A 19436-nucleotide genomic window follows, 5' to 3' on the forward strand; every position below is an offset into this window, starting at 1 on the left:
TACTCCAGCCCTGGCTCAACAATACGGCAGCGTCGTTAATTATTGTACCAATCGAGGCAGTAAGCGGCACGTATAGGAAAATGCTCTGTGTTGAAAACAGAAATGTGGTAAAACGCAAATCGCCTGACATTGTGATGCTTACAAGGAATTACTGCATTTATTCTTGCATGCTCTTGCTTAAGCATCCCAGCTAGCAGTTGAAAGATCTAAAGTTCGATCCCTAGATATCTAGTGATTCCCAGTGAGAATACGGTTCCATATTTCAACGCTTTTCACTCCGGAAAAACCAAATAAGTTTTATGTATTTGGTGCAGGAATTTAGAACGTCACTGGGTCTTGAGTTAGAGTACAGCTTGCATTTGAAATCAGAATACGAATGTGAAATAGGGGTGCATGAAATTCGCTGGCACTGTTTTTGGGAGGAAGAACGCTGGCAGAGGAAGAACGATTTGAGATCCAACAACCTGCCTTCTGGACGGTTGGCGGTCAAAATTAGAGTGGTATACGGCAGCTGGAAATCTGTTACCTTATGGTTATGCAAATGCTTTGCTCTTCCATGCAATGCTTTGCTCTTCCTCATTCAAGTAAAACTATTAAAAAATAAAGAGGAACCATTGTATAGTAACTATGTTGTTCCTTTATGTTAATTAACAAGACATTTCATGTTTTAGACCTTTACTGTCACTTTTTCTTTCACAATGGAAATTTAATTTTCTTGACACAATGGAAATTCGTTCACGTGTATTTAAGGTGAGGTTTTTAGACTGTAAGCAGAGCGTGTTCTGTCTGTCGAGGTCACGTTACTAGTTTTCTAGATAAGATAAGAACTGCAGCCTTCGACTTGCATTATAACTGCCGAAAGTAAATATCCACGCCGATTAAGTTTTAAGCTAACTTCGCGTTAAACTAATATGTGTAGCCTTTGGCAACTAATTTACTTGAATTTAAATTTTACATTTGATTTACTTTACATATGTTATCTCGCCATAAGTGGTTGACTGAGCTGTAAGCTCAAAATGTGCTTTCTATTCTTATTTATTTTTAAATAAATGGTCTTTCAGTTGTTACCCTTCTCACGTTTCAGTTGTTACTTTAGACTAAGTGATGATTCCTCTTCAGTCTATCCAAAGTTTCGTTACAGTTTATAATTGCGAAGAAGATAGTCTAAGTTTGTAATGTTAAATTTACTTTTTTAGGGTTTTTAGAATAGTATTTTTCTTTCTTAAGACATGGAAACAAGTGTCATTCCGCCATTCCTTTTATTATGGGGTTATGCGGTTAGTTTAATCAGGCACATGAGGAATTGAATTCAGTATGGGAAACACAGTATTCAAGAAATGACTATTTATAAATAATTAACTATTAGCAATAAATAAGAGTATAATGCGAATGGTTATTTAAAGAAACGATTTAAAATCCTGTTTGAGAGATCTACTTTACCTCTTCTACATTTAATCAGGACTAAATATACAATAATCAACTAATGCTTATTAATATTCTTTCTCACCAAGAAAGAGGCGATTTCTTAATAGTCAAAATAAAGTACATCGAGTTACTTCTTTCCAGTTATTAATTTTTTAAGTAACAATTTCTGACATAACAGAAAATGTATTTTTATCTCCTTTTATTATTTATTTTTATCTAGTTTGCTTATAGATGCCTAATTACATTTATATTATGTAACATGCTGAATGTCAGTGATTTAAAAATTATTTATTTTATATTCTATTTTACTAAAGCAAAGAATAATTTATACAATTTAAAAAAGTCAAAACTCGCAGAAATTCAACACCCCATAGTAAAAGGAAAAAAAAAACTCTAAAAACAAGTACAAAAATATTAAGAATAAGTTTAGCAAAACAGTTTTTAACTTTTGTTTTGCAGGTAAAGAAACGATTGCAGAAAGCTGAATCTAATTAACTTCCAAAAATGTTTCTGTTTCTTTGTATAGCAATCGTGATAAGTATACGAAATGAATGGCTGGATTGCTTCAGAACTTACTCTGTTTTTAAAAGAAAAGTACAGACATTTTCTGATCTCAGTAGAAGGGGGAAACACAGGATGTAAAGTGCAGAAGAGTAGAGAAAATTACTATTAGACACTTACTTCCATCTCTGGAGGAGGCCTCGAGTCGTGTAGCAAAGCCGGCTCTTGGGCCTGATGGTGTCTCCTCCCTTGTGACTTCTTACCAGAGTGTCGGGAGCTTCCGTTTGCACCTTCCTCAGACCAATCACCTGGGCCGCGTGACGACGCTGGAAGTATAGAATTTTACTTAAAGCAGAATTGTATAACTTTATTTCATAAAAGTATCCATCTAAATACTAATTCTCCTTGAAAAGTAATTAAAAGACTAATTCTCCTTGAAAAGTCAACTTTTTTTAATGCAATCACGATAATTTAATTTTTTAATAATTTTTATTCAAATACATTTATTACTTTGTATTAAGTTTTAATTACCATAGTTTAATCTTAGTTTCATAAGCAATTAATTTTTAATTAGTTTGTTCATAAAATAGTTTTTACTCTTCGTTTCCTAGGGGAGAATCGACATTAATAATTAAAATTTGCATTTATAATCTTAGCTGCATCAGTACTAGATTTTCACTTGAAATTATATTTCTACCTTTTTACTTAATGCCTAATATATAAATATGCGCGAGTGTGTTTCGATGTTACTTATTTAATCTATTTATGCGAATAACAGCCGGCTAATATTAATAATTATAAGACAAAAAGATTAATATGAATTATTTGTAAAAATTTATCATACGAATAGGTGATTATTTAGAATCTGTAAGTATGATTAATCACAATAATATTCTTTGCGCTCATCTGGAGTCTTTCCACTGAGTATACGTATTACAATAAATATTACAGCATCCGAATTTCGAAAACATAAATTATTCTGTATGTTTAAAACTCACCGTACCAGTCAACAGCAGCTTTTTGAATATAATCACTTAATATCAAAAAAAAAAAAAAAAAAAAGATTGTATTCCTTTAAGATTTACATTTACAGAGGGGAAGTTTTCAATACATAGGGAGATTCATATTGCAATCGGGCATAGAGTACAAAGAAGAACAATTATTGAGCTTCAAAACAAAGCGAGCTGAGGAAGTTGCTTATTTTGTATTGGACGTTTTCGAAATATTTGGATCATCATATATCTTGCGAAGTGGCAATGGCAAGAAACGCGCTTATAAAACTATTGAAGAGATTTGAGGAATGTGAAGTGAATTTAAATTATTTAATGGATATCCAAGAACTCACAAGTCTCAAACCCAGGAGTGCAGTATCATGCATCAAGGCTTATACGTCTCAATATCATGAAAAGACAAGACTGAGAAGTAGTTAATACCGCCAGCCACACTGTAATGTTTTGTATTAGTAAAAAACCATGTTATATCTTTAACTGTATCAAGCCACTGTGCATTCCTTCCTTATATTTTTAATTAAAATTAGTGAGTAATTTAGGAAAACTACTAAACTCAGTGGCACAAATAGAACTAATATGCCAAGGCCTGCAGTGCCCGAAATCTGTTTTCTTGACCGTGGGCCCCTGGGTGCCTAAGTATATGCACTGAACAAGTGGTCAGCTCAGTGTTTAGTCCCCAAGCGAACTTTGTACTAATTTTATTGACCCAAGGGATGAAAGACTGAGTTGACCTTGCTCAGCCCGGGGTTCGAACCCCGGACCTGTGGTGTTGCTGCGCGATGCGCTAGCTACTGAATTTAATAAAATGAATCTGCAAATTTTCACACGTAGCTACCATTAGTATTTGCATAATATAACGGCAACAGACATTTATATTATATAGGCGGTTACAATTAAAATTACCTATTTAGACCTACGTAGAACTCGGTTTGATAGACTTATTTAATTGAAAATTGGTATATAGGTTATATGCACCACTGGGAGAAGAAATCTGCAATAAAAATTAATAGTTCAAATTTTGACCGAAAGATGGGGCTTTTCATGCAATGTACAAAGGACATTATACAAATTTGGATTTTTGTAAAATGGCAGTAGCCAATACCGTAAAATCATTCTTTACCTGTGCCTTTAGAGAAGAAAGTTCGAGTTTTACTGATTAAGATGTTTTAGCGGAATGGCAATAACTTTTTAACTGCTAGATTATAGACAATTGAAAGAATCCTGAAAAGGGCCTATTTCGAGGCAGGCGTTGAAAAAGATAAGAGCATTCGGTTCCCAGTATCCTTCGACAAGTGCTCCGGTGTCCGTAATTTATTTCCGCCTCAACCGCCAGTGCGATACGATCTATTGTAAAGTGGTATCTATACAAGTTTCAAGTTCTGCAGGAGTTGCATCCTACATACGTGGACAAATATACTGAATTTACTAGCCTTTTTTTTTTCTAGCCGTAATAAATGTTGACAACACTTGGCCTTGGAACAGTCTGTGGTCTGAGGAGAGGTATTTTACCCCAGACGGAGCAGTTAATACTCAAAACTGTCTCATATGGGGTACTGCAAGTCTTAATGTTGTGCATGAGCGGTATCTGTATCCTGATTGTATGGTGTGAATTTCCTGCTGAATTTATTTCTAGTCTTTTTTTCAATAAAGAGAATACTCATTAAGGCCCTCGAAGGTGTTTCATCAGGGATGGCCGTTACTGAGAGCTTATTTAGCAGCAAGTCATTCTTGCCTTTCTGGAACGAGAATGCTAGTGGTGCACCACCTCACACTACCCAGACCAGTGAAAGCAGTGCTTCATGATGGATTGGAGATGATCAGGAAATTTTGAAAACTTTTCTAACTGCCAGGCCTCTTTGTTCTTCGAACTTGGATCCCTGAGACTTCTGGTTGTGGGAATTCCTGAACACACTTGTCTGTGGAGGAAGCATACAAACTATGCCTGAATTAAAAGCCTGTATAACACTTAATGTTGCATCAGTTGATCGAGAAACATTTCCCGCTACTGACGAACCCGCTATCACACGCTTTGAACATGTGATTGACGCAAATAGAAGGCTCATTGAACAAATGCTGTGATTAAATAAAGTTTTGTGTTTCCCATTTGCGTTTTATCTTCTTCTTCATGCTCTCCCTTCTCACCTGGTGTTCGAAATTTGAACTACTTTTTCTTTTCCCCATGGTCCATATAATAGATAGACGAGGTTTGAAGGAAATAGGTCTAAGAGAACGGTCTCTACATATGTCTAAATAGGGTAACTTTAATTATAACCATCCTGTACATTCTTATTAATCTAATTATGAACACTTTTCTTACCTCATGATTTTTAAGTATTTTTAACGATATCTTCTTTACATCTGTATCTACATCTAAACCTTGTCTTTATTACTTCTGCATAGTTAACATATAATGTAATAGTGAAAAGTACCTAAATTATGTATTGAATTAGCAGAACTGTATAACGTCTTGCCCATTTGTAAAAAGTTCTCGATAAGTTAATATTTATAGCATCTTTTTAAAAAATTAATTGCATAACTGTTGATATGCATTCAAACTGAGTACACATTGCACCAGACAATGTCACAAGGTTTTATTGCAAGTAACAGCAACGTTCCTATACTCAAGAAACGCTGTCATCAGTATATCTCTCTTAGGGACCGTTCTATATCTCCCATTCTACTCGGCCGACTGACAAAATTCAAATTCCGTTTTTTATATCTGGAAAGTGCGACTTAGGATATATATTAGATTTATATATAGCAATGTTCTAGCATAAGTATTTTGACACAAAATAGGACTTTTTCTGAAATAACACACAAGATTTTTTCCATATTTCGATTCTACGACTCAAATTATGCCTAGATATTAAATTTTGTAAAATTTGGTGCGAAATTTACAAAGAAATTCAAAAACTTATCTTGGCGAAATGTTTTCAATTTGCGCGTACTTTCACTTGGCGTACTTCTTAATATATGGTATCCAATTTTTCTTTCATTTCCATTAAGCTGGAGCGGAAAAAAAGGCACCTCTTTTCCTATCTTTTTACATCGTACGTTAGCGGAAAAAAAGTCACATCGTTCTTATTTTCAAATAATTTTAGCAAAGTGTTTAAACCCCATTTGTGTTTTATAGCTTTCAACAAATATGTCAACTTTCAAAACGCTCCAATATATAAATTCTCGTATATCTTCGGAAATTTTGAATAAAAAACTGTAATTTTTTGCAGGTATGCTTAGAAATACGTCTACTCTAAGATGATGGTAAAAAGCGTATAGATTATAATTCAAAACTTTTTTGAACAATTGATAAAAATTATTTAAAAATACAAATTTTAAAAATAAATCCTAAAAAATGGGTGAATATTATTTGGAATGAGCCTGAATTTCCAAATGTGAAAAGAAGAATAAAATAAGTTTAATAAAAAAAGAGAGATTTATAAATATATACCAAATTCAATGACATTGAGGAAAATCGTCCGATTTTTACAAAACTTGGAAGTTTGGCGTAATTTGAGTCGTAAATAATACAACAAAATGACCACAGGGAATAACATCCATTTAGTTTATGGAAAGTAAAGCAACTCACTGTGGAACAGATCTCAGTCTATAAGAAATAATATTTGGTTGAAAAGTTAGAGTACGTTTCAGCTACTAGTTAGTCAAGACGTTTTCAGAAATAACTACTGAACATGATCTTGCTATATCAAAAGATCATTCTAATAATGACGTTCAACTTCAGAGAGTCAAAGAAAGATGGCGAAGTAAGTATAGCGAATGTGTGGAAGTGGAAATAGATGATAAGAGTGAATACTTAAACTAATAACTGCGCAGATCCAATTAAAATTATAAATAAGAGTGCTTGGATAGTCAGTGTTAGAAAACGAACAATTCTCTTTTGATTCAGAAAAAAAATCTGAAAGTCAAAAGAACAATTTAAAATATATTACCTATATTGAAACGAACCGATCAATAAAAAATTAAAGGAAAACACGGACGATTCTTCTATTACGCTCAACGAAATCTCTGAAAACATTTATGAAGCTTGATGATCTGTTAAACAATTCCTAAATAAGTAAGCAGGAAAGATACAGCTGTTCTTAAAATTTGCACATCAATAGCTGGGCCCTAAAGTTGATAAGCTAAAGATAAGAATAAAGTTGATAATCGAAATAACACAGGTCTTATAATTTCTAATAAAAATTAAAAGTCATGTAAACTTAAATGTTATAAACTTACATAAAATATTAAACAGGACATTTTAAACCAACTTCTCACAAAGAAGAAAACATTTATTTCTGTTAATACAGCTCTAGACTTTAAAATAAATAAGTTTAAGAAAGTATGTTTCTTGCGAGCATACATTCGTAGAATCAACGATTTCCATAGTGCAGTCGGACAGGCAATTATAACTCAAATCTTTGAAAACATAAAAATTCAAAAACATTCGTCTCTCTTATTAAATACTGAAGAATCTGTTTGTATGTATGCTTGTTATATACTCTTTGTATATAACTCTTGTTATATACTATATTATATATTGCTTGTTATATACTCTTTGTATATAACAAACATACATACAGTTTGTATGTATGGTTATTCCTGGAATTAAAATTGCCGTTTCAACAATACCTAGAACCAACAAATTTTGACACACATATAGTCTTCCACCTGGAACATGTGCAGCTCGGAACCCAAACTATGCATTTAGAATTCGTTTTATTTATTTAATGATTTTTGCGAACATTTTAATAAAGAAATTTTATTTAAAAAACTCAGATTCTCAAAAGCAGTGTGTAGCCACATGATTGAATTTGAAACATTGATTTATGACGCTCAACATTAAGCGTCATAGATTAATATTTCAAATTTAATCGACAAGCTTAACAATTTAAAGGAAATGTGTTGCCATTGTCCAAAATTATTTTTTTTTCTTCCACGCATTGATTGAAGAAATCCGAGGGCGTAGAGGCCAAGCAAAAGAGAAAGAGTAGAGGCCTTCCAATCCAAACCACCCGGGATGTGAAGCATCGAGGTTGTTACTCACTGCAAACGCGATGGTGCTGGTGCACTATAAAGCATGAACCATAGATTCTGACGGTATTATCTGCATCAAATTCGGGAGGACGTGCTGTAGGAAAACAAGGCAATTTGCGCCAACGAAGCGTTGGGCAAAAGGTACGGTCGCAATAGATGATCTCCGAGAATCCATGCCCAGATATTACTACCAAACTTGTGTTTCATTTTCGTCGAGAAAGTTTTGTGGGGATTTTCGGAGGACCAACTATTTGCATTGTGCGTGTAACCACGTCTTCTCTTAAAAGGCAGGCTTCATTTGGGAATAAAACTGTCGCGGGAATCTGTGAAAATCATTCTGTGTGGCACCAAGTATAGAGCTCATGAACTGTAACCGAAGGGGCTAATTGACATCGCCTAGGAGGTGGACCTTCTGCATGTGGAAGGGGTGCATGTTTTCTACACGCAAAACCTTCCACACCATTTTGCTCCGAATACTCAGTTCAAACGTAAACGATTGTATGCTGGTTCGACGGGGAAACGGCAAACTGTTGAAACACTCGATTTTCTGTTTCACTGCACACTGATCGTTCCAAATAATTAAGCTTGCCCTGCATTACGCTTCGTTATTTGGAACGATCTCGCAACCGTTTCCCTCAGTCATCGATCGATGTTCGTGAAGGTGGTATGATGCGGATAACGCCTCCTCTGTTCTAGGCGTTCATTGCCACCTGCTTGGCCGTAAATCAAATGTATATCCGAATATTCCTCACTCGTGCAATCTGACTTGTTGCTTCCGAATGAAGTAACGCCGAGTTCTGCAATACCCACTGATGAATACTTGCTAACTAATTTTATTTTACCCCAACGCATAGGAAATTTACACAAGAGAAGATTTCTTCTTCTGCATCACTGCTATTATTTTACACATAGACATTGGAAAATTTGCATAAGAAAAGGTTTATGCATTTGTCGCGGTGCTCATAATCCTCGCATTTGTTTGGCTACCCTCCTTGTCAGATTCACTGACCTCTTTGTTGTCTATTACTGCTATTTTAGCCCCCTAAACGTTCTTTGTGACCCCATGGTCTCTGGCATTTTTTATCCTCTTGAGGCCTACTATCATCCCTCTGAATTTGTTGGTTGAATTTGGAAGCACCCTATATATTTATATATACTATATGTGATAAGATGACTTGGTGAAAGAGTTGCATCGGATTGACGTTGTTTTCTGCATTATAACTTAAAGAGATTTTACTGCGCAGTCAGACAGATGACAGATGGCACGTGATTCCACATAACGGTAAATTTCCCAAATAATTTTACTCCTTGATAATGCACATCATCTCTGTGGGTGCCCTATGCACTGCCCCCAATTTTGTACAGCTCACATCTTAAACAATGGACGAAATTAGAAAAGTAAACTCTGCGTAGCTAGCGGGAGGGCGAAGAAGCAGAAGAAAGGAAGAGAGAAGAAGAGCGTTGCGACTTAATTGACCTTTTATACCGGATTACTTTTCAAATCACATGACAGTTTAATGTTCAGATGTTTGGTTCAGATTTCATCGATAAATGCAGTTCAGAATTGCACGGAGTTTAGTTAGAAAAATTACTGCTCTGATATTTAGAATGAAAACAGGAGTTAAAAGGCTATTATTAATTTATTATTTGAAAGATTTTGAAACTAAATATTTTATATTCTACATATATATATATATAGATATATAGATATGTATTCATATACATGAACACATACATGCACCTATAAGCGAATTATTTCGTTTATTATAATATCCATCAGAATGCGGGATTTTTAGAGCTCTGTTAGAGAAAAGGTCAATGAGAAAACTGCAGGAGGTTAGGGAATATGAATGCTGTCTTGTGGACAGACGTGTAAATATTGTATTACCACGAAAAGACTGGATAGAGATGAAAGAAGACTTATTAGTATGGACTAGCGAGAAAGCACACATGTTTACATCTGAATCCGAATCTCAAGTTTCTTTTGAAAACGTCGTTAGAAGCGGGCCCATTTTAACGATTCGCTGTTAGAAACAATAAATACTGTAGAATATACTGACACGTATTTTGAAATTATTGATAATTTTGTTTTTAACTTATAAGGTATTTTCTCCCTTCCTTTGGCATGCCTTCGTAGTGTAACTGTAAGCATACTCGATGTGTGTTTGAAAGGTCCAAGGTTCGAGTATCAGCGAGTTCACTACACATTTCATTTCTCTTGCTTCAAAATAACTCTGTAACTCTACATATGGTGGCGGACGATAATTCGTCACCACCACGAGTGGGTCCCCTAATCACAGTCGCCTCTAAAAAAGGGAGTATATCAGGTATTTTCTCTCTTCTTTCTTCAAGCCTTCGTGGCGTAATTCGAAGCATACTTGACGCGTATTCGAGAGGTCTAGGATTCGAGGACCGGCGTAGGCACAGCACATTTTTCACGTCTCCTGTTTGAAAATAACCTAATAACTCTACAAATTTACAGAGACATAACGAAAATATAGAAGGAAACCATCACTAGGGCCTTTTTAATTTGAACTGGCTCATCTCTCGTATAAAGGAAACCACAAAATGTGTAGCTAGTCTATTATGCTGCCAAAATTATAACTGGAATAAACGAGAACACTTTAATAATTATCTCCGTTTGTGCATATATTAGAAAGTCAAAATGAAATCAAGGCCCAAAACATCCTTTTAGAAAGGTATAGAAAAATTGTTCAAGATAAAGAAAATAATTTTATATTTCATTGCGAATCATTTCTTAGACATAAAAAAATATAGATGGCCGATGTTCCAATGTATGTTAGGAAATATTCAAAGTTTCAACGAATTCCAGAAAGAAATCAAAACAGTGACGTAATTCGGAAGAAAAATAAAGTAGTTTGCCATTTAGATAGAAACCAAATCGGCTTATCTTGAACTAAATTAATTTTCCTTTAATGAATGCAATTTTCTAGCTGTCACATATTTCTTCGAAGTAAAATCGTTTTTGCTTACCATTTCAAAAGAAATTCTATCGATCACGAACTTTGCTCTTAATCCTCTTAATTAGGGATTGTATTCCTTATGTCGAATAAATCATGAACATCATTTTTATTTTAATAATTAAAAAAGTCTTTGCCGCAGCTAATTTTATCATATATCATTCTTTTTTCCCTTTTAAATTAAATTCATAATACTGTTTTAATCAATGTGGTGATGTTGTTTTACTACATACTAATTAATGGCTCAAGGTATTATTAAAAACTTCTTAAAAATATCGTTTTAATATTCGAATAAATGTGAAATATAATTTAAAATATGAAGTATTCATACATTTTATTTATTCAAGCTACAGTATTAAGAAATACTAACTGGAACTAAAAATTTAAGTATTGAAAGTCTCACGATAGCAAATAATAATACTGCTTACATTTTGCAGTTTAATAACTCTAAGATGAAATTTCAACATACGAGCACATCAGAGAGCTCAGTGTTTAAATCAAACTATACACCGATGGTTTTCAAATTACAAATGTGAAATTCGGATAAAAGACTTCATAATCTTGTTCAGAATTTTATCAATTATTCGTTTATTTTTCTCTACTTCTAATTTCATCTTCTGTTCATAGTTAGATTCAACTGTAATATTTTAGAATTTAGAATCTTGCAATTTGTAAACGGCAATCAATTTAAAACTTGTAAAAAAGACTATACTTTAGAACTCAGCTTAGCAATTTTATATAATACGTTAAAATTCTACTCTACAAATAAACAGTTTTTGATAGTTAAAAATGAACACTTCGTGTTTTATACGGTGTCGAGTGAGTGTTTTCTTATTAGAATTAAAAGTTTAAATTCACTAGAGGTATTGAAATTTGGCGGAAATCTTTCTTTCAGCTGGCAATCATAGTTTCAATTGTTTCAAATTTACGAAGTAGTGAGTAGTTTACATAATAAAGACGGGAAAGTAAGAGTTAATCCTATTCTTCATATATTAGAAATTCGTTGTCTTGAAGGTAAATGCAGAAGAATGTAGATATTTCATGTAGAAGAATATTATCCTATGTTATGGCCTATGTTAATTGTTTTTGTCATCTTATGACCTATATTAACTTTTTTTCTATGTTACCCGAAATTTCCACTGTAATGCAAAAAGAAAAGAAAAATGTTTCAGATTCTAATAGTGCATACTGGCAAATTAAGCCTGATGAAGAAAGTAGTAAATTGTGTAAATTCAATATACGTCAGGGCAGATAAAAGTTTATAGGGTTCCTCAACTTCGTAAATGCTAAGTTATTGTTGAACGTGAAGAATCTTAAGAACAGTCAAGCGAATAATCGCTTGAGTTCGTGTGACAAGAAACAACAAGATGAAAGGGTAAATAACCCTTTATTATTCAAATAAGATTTAACATAACTCCGTCTTGGAGTATACAATAAAAGCCAACACTTGGGCTTAAACTTAAGAGGCTAAGAAGTAAACTAAATCTAATCTAAACTTAAGAGGCTAAGAAGTAAACTAAATCTAATCTAAACTAAAGAGATATAGCCGAAGCTATCAAGATTCTAATCGAGTTGGTCCCTTAACGCTAATTGACTGCGAAGCTATCAAGGGCCTGAGTACGGCCGAGCGTAATAACAGCTTTGAGAGAGAGTAGCCAACAAGGCAGAAGCGCGCAAATCAGAAACTCTAATTCTCTCTAACTCAGCAAGTAGAACATCGCGGTTAAATACCGCTCTTCCTCATTATGTATTCAGAGTGATTCTAAAACTACATTCTGGCCGGAAGTAGTAAGTTGAAGTTAGAATTTGACAGGAAAGGAACTTTAAATTAAAATTTAACTGTTAATACAATTAACATAATCCTTACAAATTTAAAAGATAACCATTTGGTATATGTTAGGATCCATAAATTTTTAAAAGAAAACTGCCAAATAATAGATGGTCTAGAAGTATTATAAATGATATTTTAATATGAGGATTTGATGAAAATGAATATGACTTATATCTTAAAAGAGTATAATAGAAGGCACGAGAAAATAGTCTGAAGTTCGATAAGGATAAGCGTAACACGAAACTTAATCATGTGAATTTTCGTATTTCGTCATATTGTTTTCTCTCTAGCTTTTTACGGCTAGGTTCGAAAATTTTTTTAAATTAGTCGCATAATTTTCTACTTTCTCTATTGTACATAGTTTTTCCTTTGAGGATTATTTTATTGGTAAAGCTATTCCCTTGGTTATTTTTATTTTTTTCGGTATATTAAATTTTTATTTACATTTTTATGATAGCATTTCATCCACTTTATTTTCTCTTAATTTATTATTTAAATTAGGAATTTTTGTGTAGAATTTTCGTTAAGCTACCCTAACGGGGCGGGTATGCGTATACGTAAAAAACTTTACAAACATATGATCAAACCTTAATTCTGTTATTAACATTCCAGTTTATTGAAGCCTTATTTGCTGCTGGTGTGTTTGATCTTTCGAAATCCGGATCTTCTGTTCGCCTTTGTTCGTTGATTTACTGTAACCGCATTCTTCGGAAATTAATTTACTCGCATAATTTTCCCCTCTCGATTTTCAAACGACAGAACTAGTTAACAAGAAGGAAAAAATACGGAATGTAGAGCAAGAAGAGTTACTGTCTATGTAAGGGAAGAAGAGTTACTGTCTGATCACCTTCTTTACAAAGACCTTTAAGAAGAGTAGATTACTTAGCCAAATTCCTTCCTAATTTAACTACTGACAGTGCGTCATTAAGACAGCTACTTCAGAAAAATATTCTTTGGAAATAAACTGAAAACATTAAAAAAACTTTTCCAAAGCTTAAAGAACTGCTTGTAAAAATACACGTATTAAAAATACGACGTTCATAATGATGCAAGCTCTGAAGGTTTAGGCGCTATTTTTCCGCAAGAAAATTAATCAGCTGCTTCTAGAATTCTAGCTAAGAATAAGAGAAATTACGTTCAGATAAAAAAGGAGCTTCTAGTTATTATTTTTGGACATTCTATATTTCATCAATACATAACATAAATTTATTGAAGTTAAAACTGGTCACCGACCATTACGAAATATAACAAAGAAAGTTTTTTTTAAAGTACCTCAGCGATCACAAAGAACGTTGTTAAATTTACTAATAAAAATATAATATAGAGGTACGGTGCAACAAGGGAAATTAGAAGACACTTTAAGCAGAACACATTTGAATACAAAAGAATATATTGACAAAGCTTCAGAAATTTGTACTCTTAATTTAGCAGCCAATAATAAAGTGAATAAGTAACGACTAATCTATTTGATCACAGTACAGTTTGTAAAAAACCTACCTATTTTAAAATTTATTTCTGAGTTTGCCAGTCTTAATTTTCTTTCGAAATGAAACCAGACTAAGCAAGTTCCAAACAAACCTTTTTCTTCAGATTAAAAAACTGACGCAGCTCAAGTAATAACAGATCTCTAAAAGTAAAACTTCATATGACGTTCACAAGACAATATACCTCCCAACCGAGATAGTAATTAGCGATGCTGACTGTCGCACCGAAGACCCCGGGTTCGAAATTCGAAGAAGGCACGGATGTATGTAAATTCATAGTGTCTGTGTGGCATGGGGGCGTTCTAAATATGCGGCGAGCCGAAAGTCCTCTCGGCAGGTTGGTGGTAGGAGAAGAGGGGTGGGAGACCCTCGGACCAGTCCCTCCGAGTGCTGTCTGTCAAAATGGGGGGAGAGGGACTGAGTAAAATCATACTGCCACCTGTATGGTGCTGAAGGCCCTTGCCAACGACAGACGCAATCTTGCACTCCTTGCCACGATGAACTTCGTAGGCTTGATCTGATGTTATACAAGTGAGATAAGTCACAATAACAAAAAACATGTCCACCTTTAAGTTTTGACTCAGCCTCTCGTCTTATATGAACAAACATAGCTAGCCAAGCTAAAGCTGATTCAAATAAATCTAGAAGCCGGGCGAAACTAGTATTAAGTCGGTCAGAATATAGAGGTCTCTGCCAAAATCTATGTTTTAAAATCCATAATTTTCACTTACAGATATTAAATAATTTTCACTCTGTTCATGTCAACGAACATAAAAGTGATAGTACTTATACACAAAAAAGATAAGTGGTTAATAAGCCTAAAATTCTACAAATTTATTTAGTTTAGCCATTAAATAAATTAACTTTGACTCAATATTGATTTTAGATGTTGGTTGGTTTAGAAGGAAGTTTGACTTGTGATCCTTTGAAAGGATAAGATTTGAATCATTATATTTGCAACATTCAGACTATTTAACCTGGTGAAATCTCCAAGGAGCAAAAATAAAATTTATCAGAGCTATAACTAAATTCCTAACTGAAGATGCTAGATTAATACTTAATTCTCCAATGAAACCCATTATCCACTGGCAGGTTTTGTCAACAAGAACTTTCTTTTTTATGAGATCGGAAATATTGGACCCTACAGAAAGTACCTGTATCTTACGCAAGTTAACAGGTCCACATTTTTAGACCACCAAAATGCTGAAGACCTCAAATTGGCTTGGGTCTTCGTTTTCTAAATTCTATCAACTCAAATTCGATGAAAGCATGAACAAGAAGAATTAACTTTCTGCGACCGTCGATTTGCTAAGGCCAACGATTTCTGGCTCCTTCAAAACAAACTAGTCTTGAAGAATACAACATGTCTTCCGGCGTTTAAAAGAATATTTTGCTTAATGGCCGTTATACCGCCCCTCTCGATACTGTATTCTTTTTACTATGACAAATTTAATTATGTTCTTACAAAATATTGATTTTAATACGTACAGAGATTTTTACAGCATATAAAACACCTGTTATCTGTACCTGCATCCAATACATGTGTTTCTGTCTTTAATATAAACGCTATACATCCTGCATTAAGAAAATGAGGGAAATATCAGAGACCAAATGCTTGCATAGGAGCATTGGATATATTTACTGACGTTTCGGGTTATCACAATGAAACTGGTGCAGCATATGTGGTTTACTTGTTTTGCACAGAAATAGACTATGGCAAAATTAGATTTGGACCTTACAGTTCAGGTTTTCAAGCCGAACTGGGGATGCTGTCTTATTTGCTCTTAAATGGGTTAGCGAAAACCTGACTGTAAAAGACATATATTAATACATACATATAGAGAGACTCACTATCTGGTTTGAAAGCACTAGCAGATGCTGATAACACTAATGTTTGGTCTCATATATAAAAGATCTCCTTGTAAAAGTTGAGAAAGCACATGAAGTGAAAATGAACTGGGTGAAAAACCATATTGGTGTAATAGGCAACAAAAGGGCCAACATGCTGGCCAAAGAGGCTGCTATGGGAACTGTTATTGGTGAAATGAAGGATTTCTATTGTGATTGCTGGAAAGAGAAATGCAACATTTCGGGAAAAAAAGAAAGATTATTTGTTGAGCTTTGAAGTTTCTAAAAATATGAGAACGAAATGTAATTTTGATTACAATCAAATAATTACTGGATACGGACGCTTCCTGGCGTACCTGCAAAGTTCATCAAATCCTTTGCAATTTGAAAATTATTAATCTTTGTAATTTTTGTAGTTCTGAAGGCAATGGACGACATTTCGTAGAAGACTGCGTATTATTGCGACATGTTGAGGAAGAACATGGTAACATGAAGGAATTCTATTGTCGCCAGAAAGAGATTACATTTACAAAGCATTTGAAGAACCTTATAAATGGCACAGAACAATTTTGAGAATTTTTATTTGATGTTATTAACTGTATTTTTGTTTTAATCTGTCTTGGGTGGGCTGCGTTAGCCATGGGGTCGATTGCTATCGGTTAGGGCGGTTGCAGCATACTCATATATTACATTACATTACATTAGTGTTAGTCGTGTAGTAATTACAAACTTTTATATAATAATCACGTAAAACGTTTACCAAAGAGTATATAGCAGAATTTGATATATAATAATCACGTAAAAAGTAAGTAAAATGTTATTTATGCAAAGTAGGAAAGAAGGCAAATAAGTTTTTTTAGTAGTACTAATTGGATTAACTCTTATATCTTCCCACTGTGATGCTTGAGATTTAAGATCCAAAAAAAAAAAAGGTACCACTTCATTCTCAAAATACAATGATAACCAATACCAAATCTGCTTCTGAGTTCATAGCTCACATTAAAAATTTACAGCCTTTATTAGTTACTGCAATATAAAGTAACCAATACCTCTTACTTTAAGTAAGATTCATTAATTAATCAATAAAATTCGAGTATTACGTCTCTCAAAGAAATGTTTATTCAAAACCATATCCATAAGCCTAAATTAAAAATAAATGCAAATTATACTGGAAGCTGAATTAAATACCTTTATATAAGTACTTCTTACATTTTATCTCTTTATCATAGTTCTAAGGTAAGCAATTTTGACTCTTAATTCTAATATTAAAGAGATGATACAGCAGCGAAAAAATACTACACTTGCGATATACTTTATATAATAAAGTATACTTTATATAATAAAGTATATCGATATACTTTATATAATAAAGTATATCGCTTAGAACAATGACAGAACAAGTAAATATCTTGCTTTTTAGGCCCAAGGGGCAATTTCCCCGGAAGGTCCATTAATTTAGATTTGGAATTTTGCTTTGGTTCACTATAAAAGTATGAATCACTTTTCAAATTGTTGCCACTAAATATCATGGCCCTGCATTATATTTAAAGAAATTAAATAATGAAGAATCTGCATGAATGTATGCATGTTTCTCGCACTGTGAAAACTCAAAGGTACATAGAATTATGACATTTTGCAAAACGCAGTCCTCCATTTGAATATGGGCATCTGGAAACTCAAATTTGGAATTTCGAATTTGTTTTATTATCTATTTCATATCCTGTACAACTTTAACGAATTTTTAATTAACAAACTCAACGATTTCAAAGCGAGCAATAGCAATACTATAAGAAAAAAAAAACATTTTTATCTCAAGCGCGGCAGGCTGTGTATCGGAAATTCTAAACATAAGCTGTTTTTAAATATTTTGTGATGTTGCTGTTTAATTCAATTTTATGGTTTAAGTGCGAAGAAAATGGTATTTAATAAATAAAGGTAACACACAAAACATTGAAAACACAACGGGCATAATATAACATGTGAAAACCTTCAGATTTTTAAAAATTATTGCTGAAGTAATGATACATAAGTCTGAATCTTTCCATGCGTATTAGAGAGAAAATAATAGTAAGTGCGTCATCTTTTTGAGCATTGAAATTTCCTTTAATGCAGACTTTTCACATTTTGCGAGGGATTTCTAACATCTAAATTCGTAATTTTTCGCATATTCCAGTATTATTTTGAGTAAGAAAGAATAGCAAATACTGTTGACATGACTGTATTTTTGTAAATCGGGAGACGTAAAAAATATGTTTACAAGGGATATATATATATATAATATATATATGTATATTTAAATTACGTAATATTACAAGGCATGAAAAGAATAAATTATTAAAAATTGTTTAAATAAAAGTAAAAGTTTCACTTAAAGCTTTTAAAAATATAGCGATATATTTCCTTGCAATTTTCCCATATTATATATATGGGAATATTATTATATATATAATATAGCGATATATTTCCTTGCAAATTTCAAAGAACAATAAAATACAATATTACCATAAGAAAAGTGATAAAAATCTCTGAAAGCTTTAAGATTTCATATATCACTCAAAGGGCGTTTTTAAAATTTTGTGTCTCACCTTTATTTATTAAATATTGGCTGGGGCACACGGCTTCGCTCAGGAAGTTGATATGAGATTGTGTGGTAGTTAATAAAAAGATAAAATTTTAATATAAGAGGTAATTTATTTATTGAAAACATATTCTAACTATTTACAATAGTTTTTTTTTTTAATCGATTTTTTATCAGGGGGTATATATGTGCCAGTTTTTCGAATTTCCTACTCGACAGCAATGTACATATAGCTGACCGTGAGTAAAAGCTGAGGTCTTTGAGGTTGATGCCGCAATATTTTAAATTTTTATCCCTTCGCTTTATTAATTGTAAACCTATAGGGTAATCTGATTAAAAATTGCAATCTTTTAATTTGGAATAGTAGTTCAGTAGATATCAGTGGCATTCTGGGGATAATTACTCTGTGCCCTTTGTCCTTTACAGTCATAAGTTTGGCTTCGATGATGTTATTTGACAGCTGTTTGACAACCATCCTTGTTCCATTACGTAGTTTTGGTGAGTTGAGATTTCTGAGTAGTATCATCGGAGATCCAATATTCAGTCGAAGGGCAGTGTAATGGCATTCCTAGTACTTGCAAAGAGTTTAAAAATTCTGTAGAAAGTTAACACTTTCTTTAACATTTATCATCGTGCCAATCGATTTGCATATTCTCTCTTCACCGGGAATTTTGTTTTTGAATATTAAAGTTGATATCGTGAACAATATTATTTTTAGTTCCCAAAATAGCCACTCTGGATTGG

The 19436-nt window shown here is 33.2% G+C and overlaps 1 protein-coding gene across 7 annotated transcripts in view; it reads right to left on the minus strand.

Annotated features, from left to right (window-relative positions):
- Positions 1-19436, minus strand: part of LOC118191457 (coiled-coil domain-containing protein AGAP005037-like) — a 769544-nt gene that overhangs the window by 241168 nt on the left and 508940 nt on the right. For all 7 annotated transcript variants that reach the window (XM_085811562.1, XM_085811561.1, XM_085811564.1 and 4 more), the window contains one exon: positions 2107-2252. In XM_085811562.1, coding sequence (XP_085667688.1) covers positions 2107-2252 — 146 coding nt within the window. The remainder of the gene's footprint in view (positions 1-2106; positions 2253-19436) is intronic.

This window comes from Stegodyphus dumicola, chromosome 2 (genome assembly GCF_044657685.1).
Source record: "Stegodyphus dumicola isolate Sdum_Otavi_A_Nest chromosome 2, ASM4465768v1".
NCBI lineage: Eukaryota > Metazoa > Arthropoda > Arachnida > Araneae > Eresidae > Stegodyphus > Stegodyphus dumicola.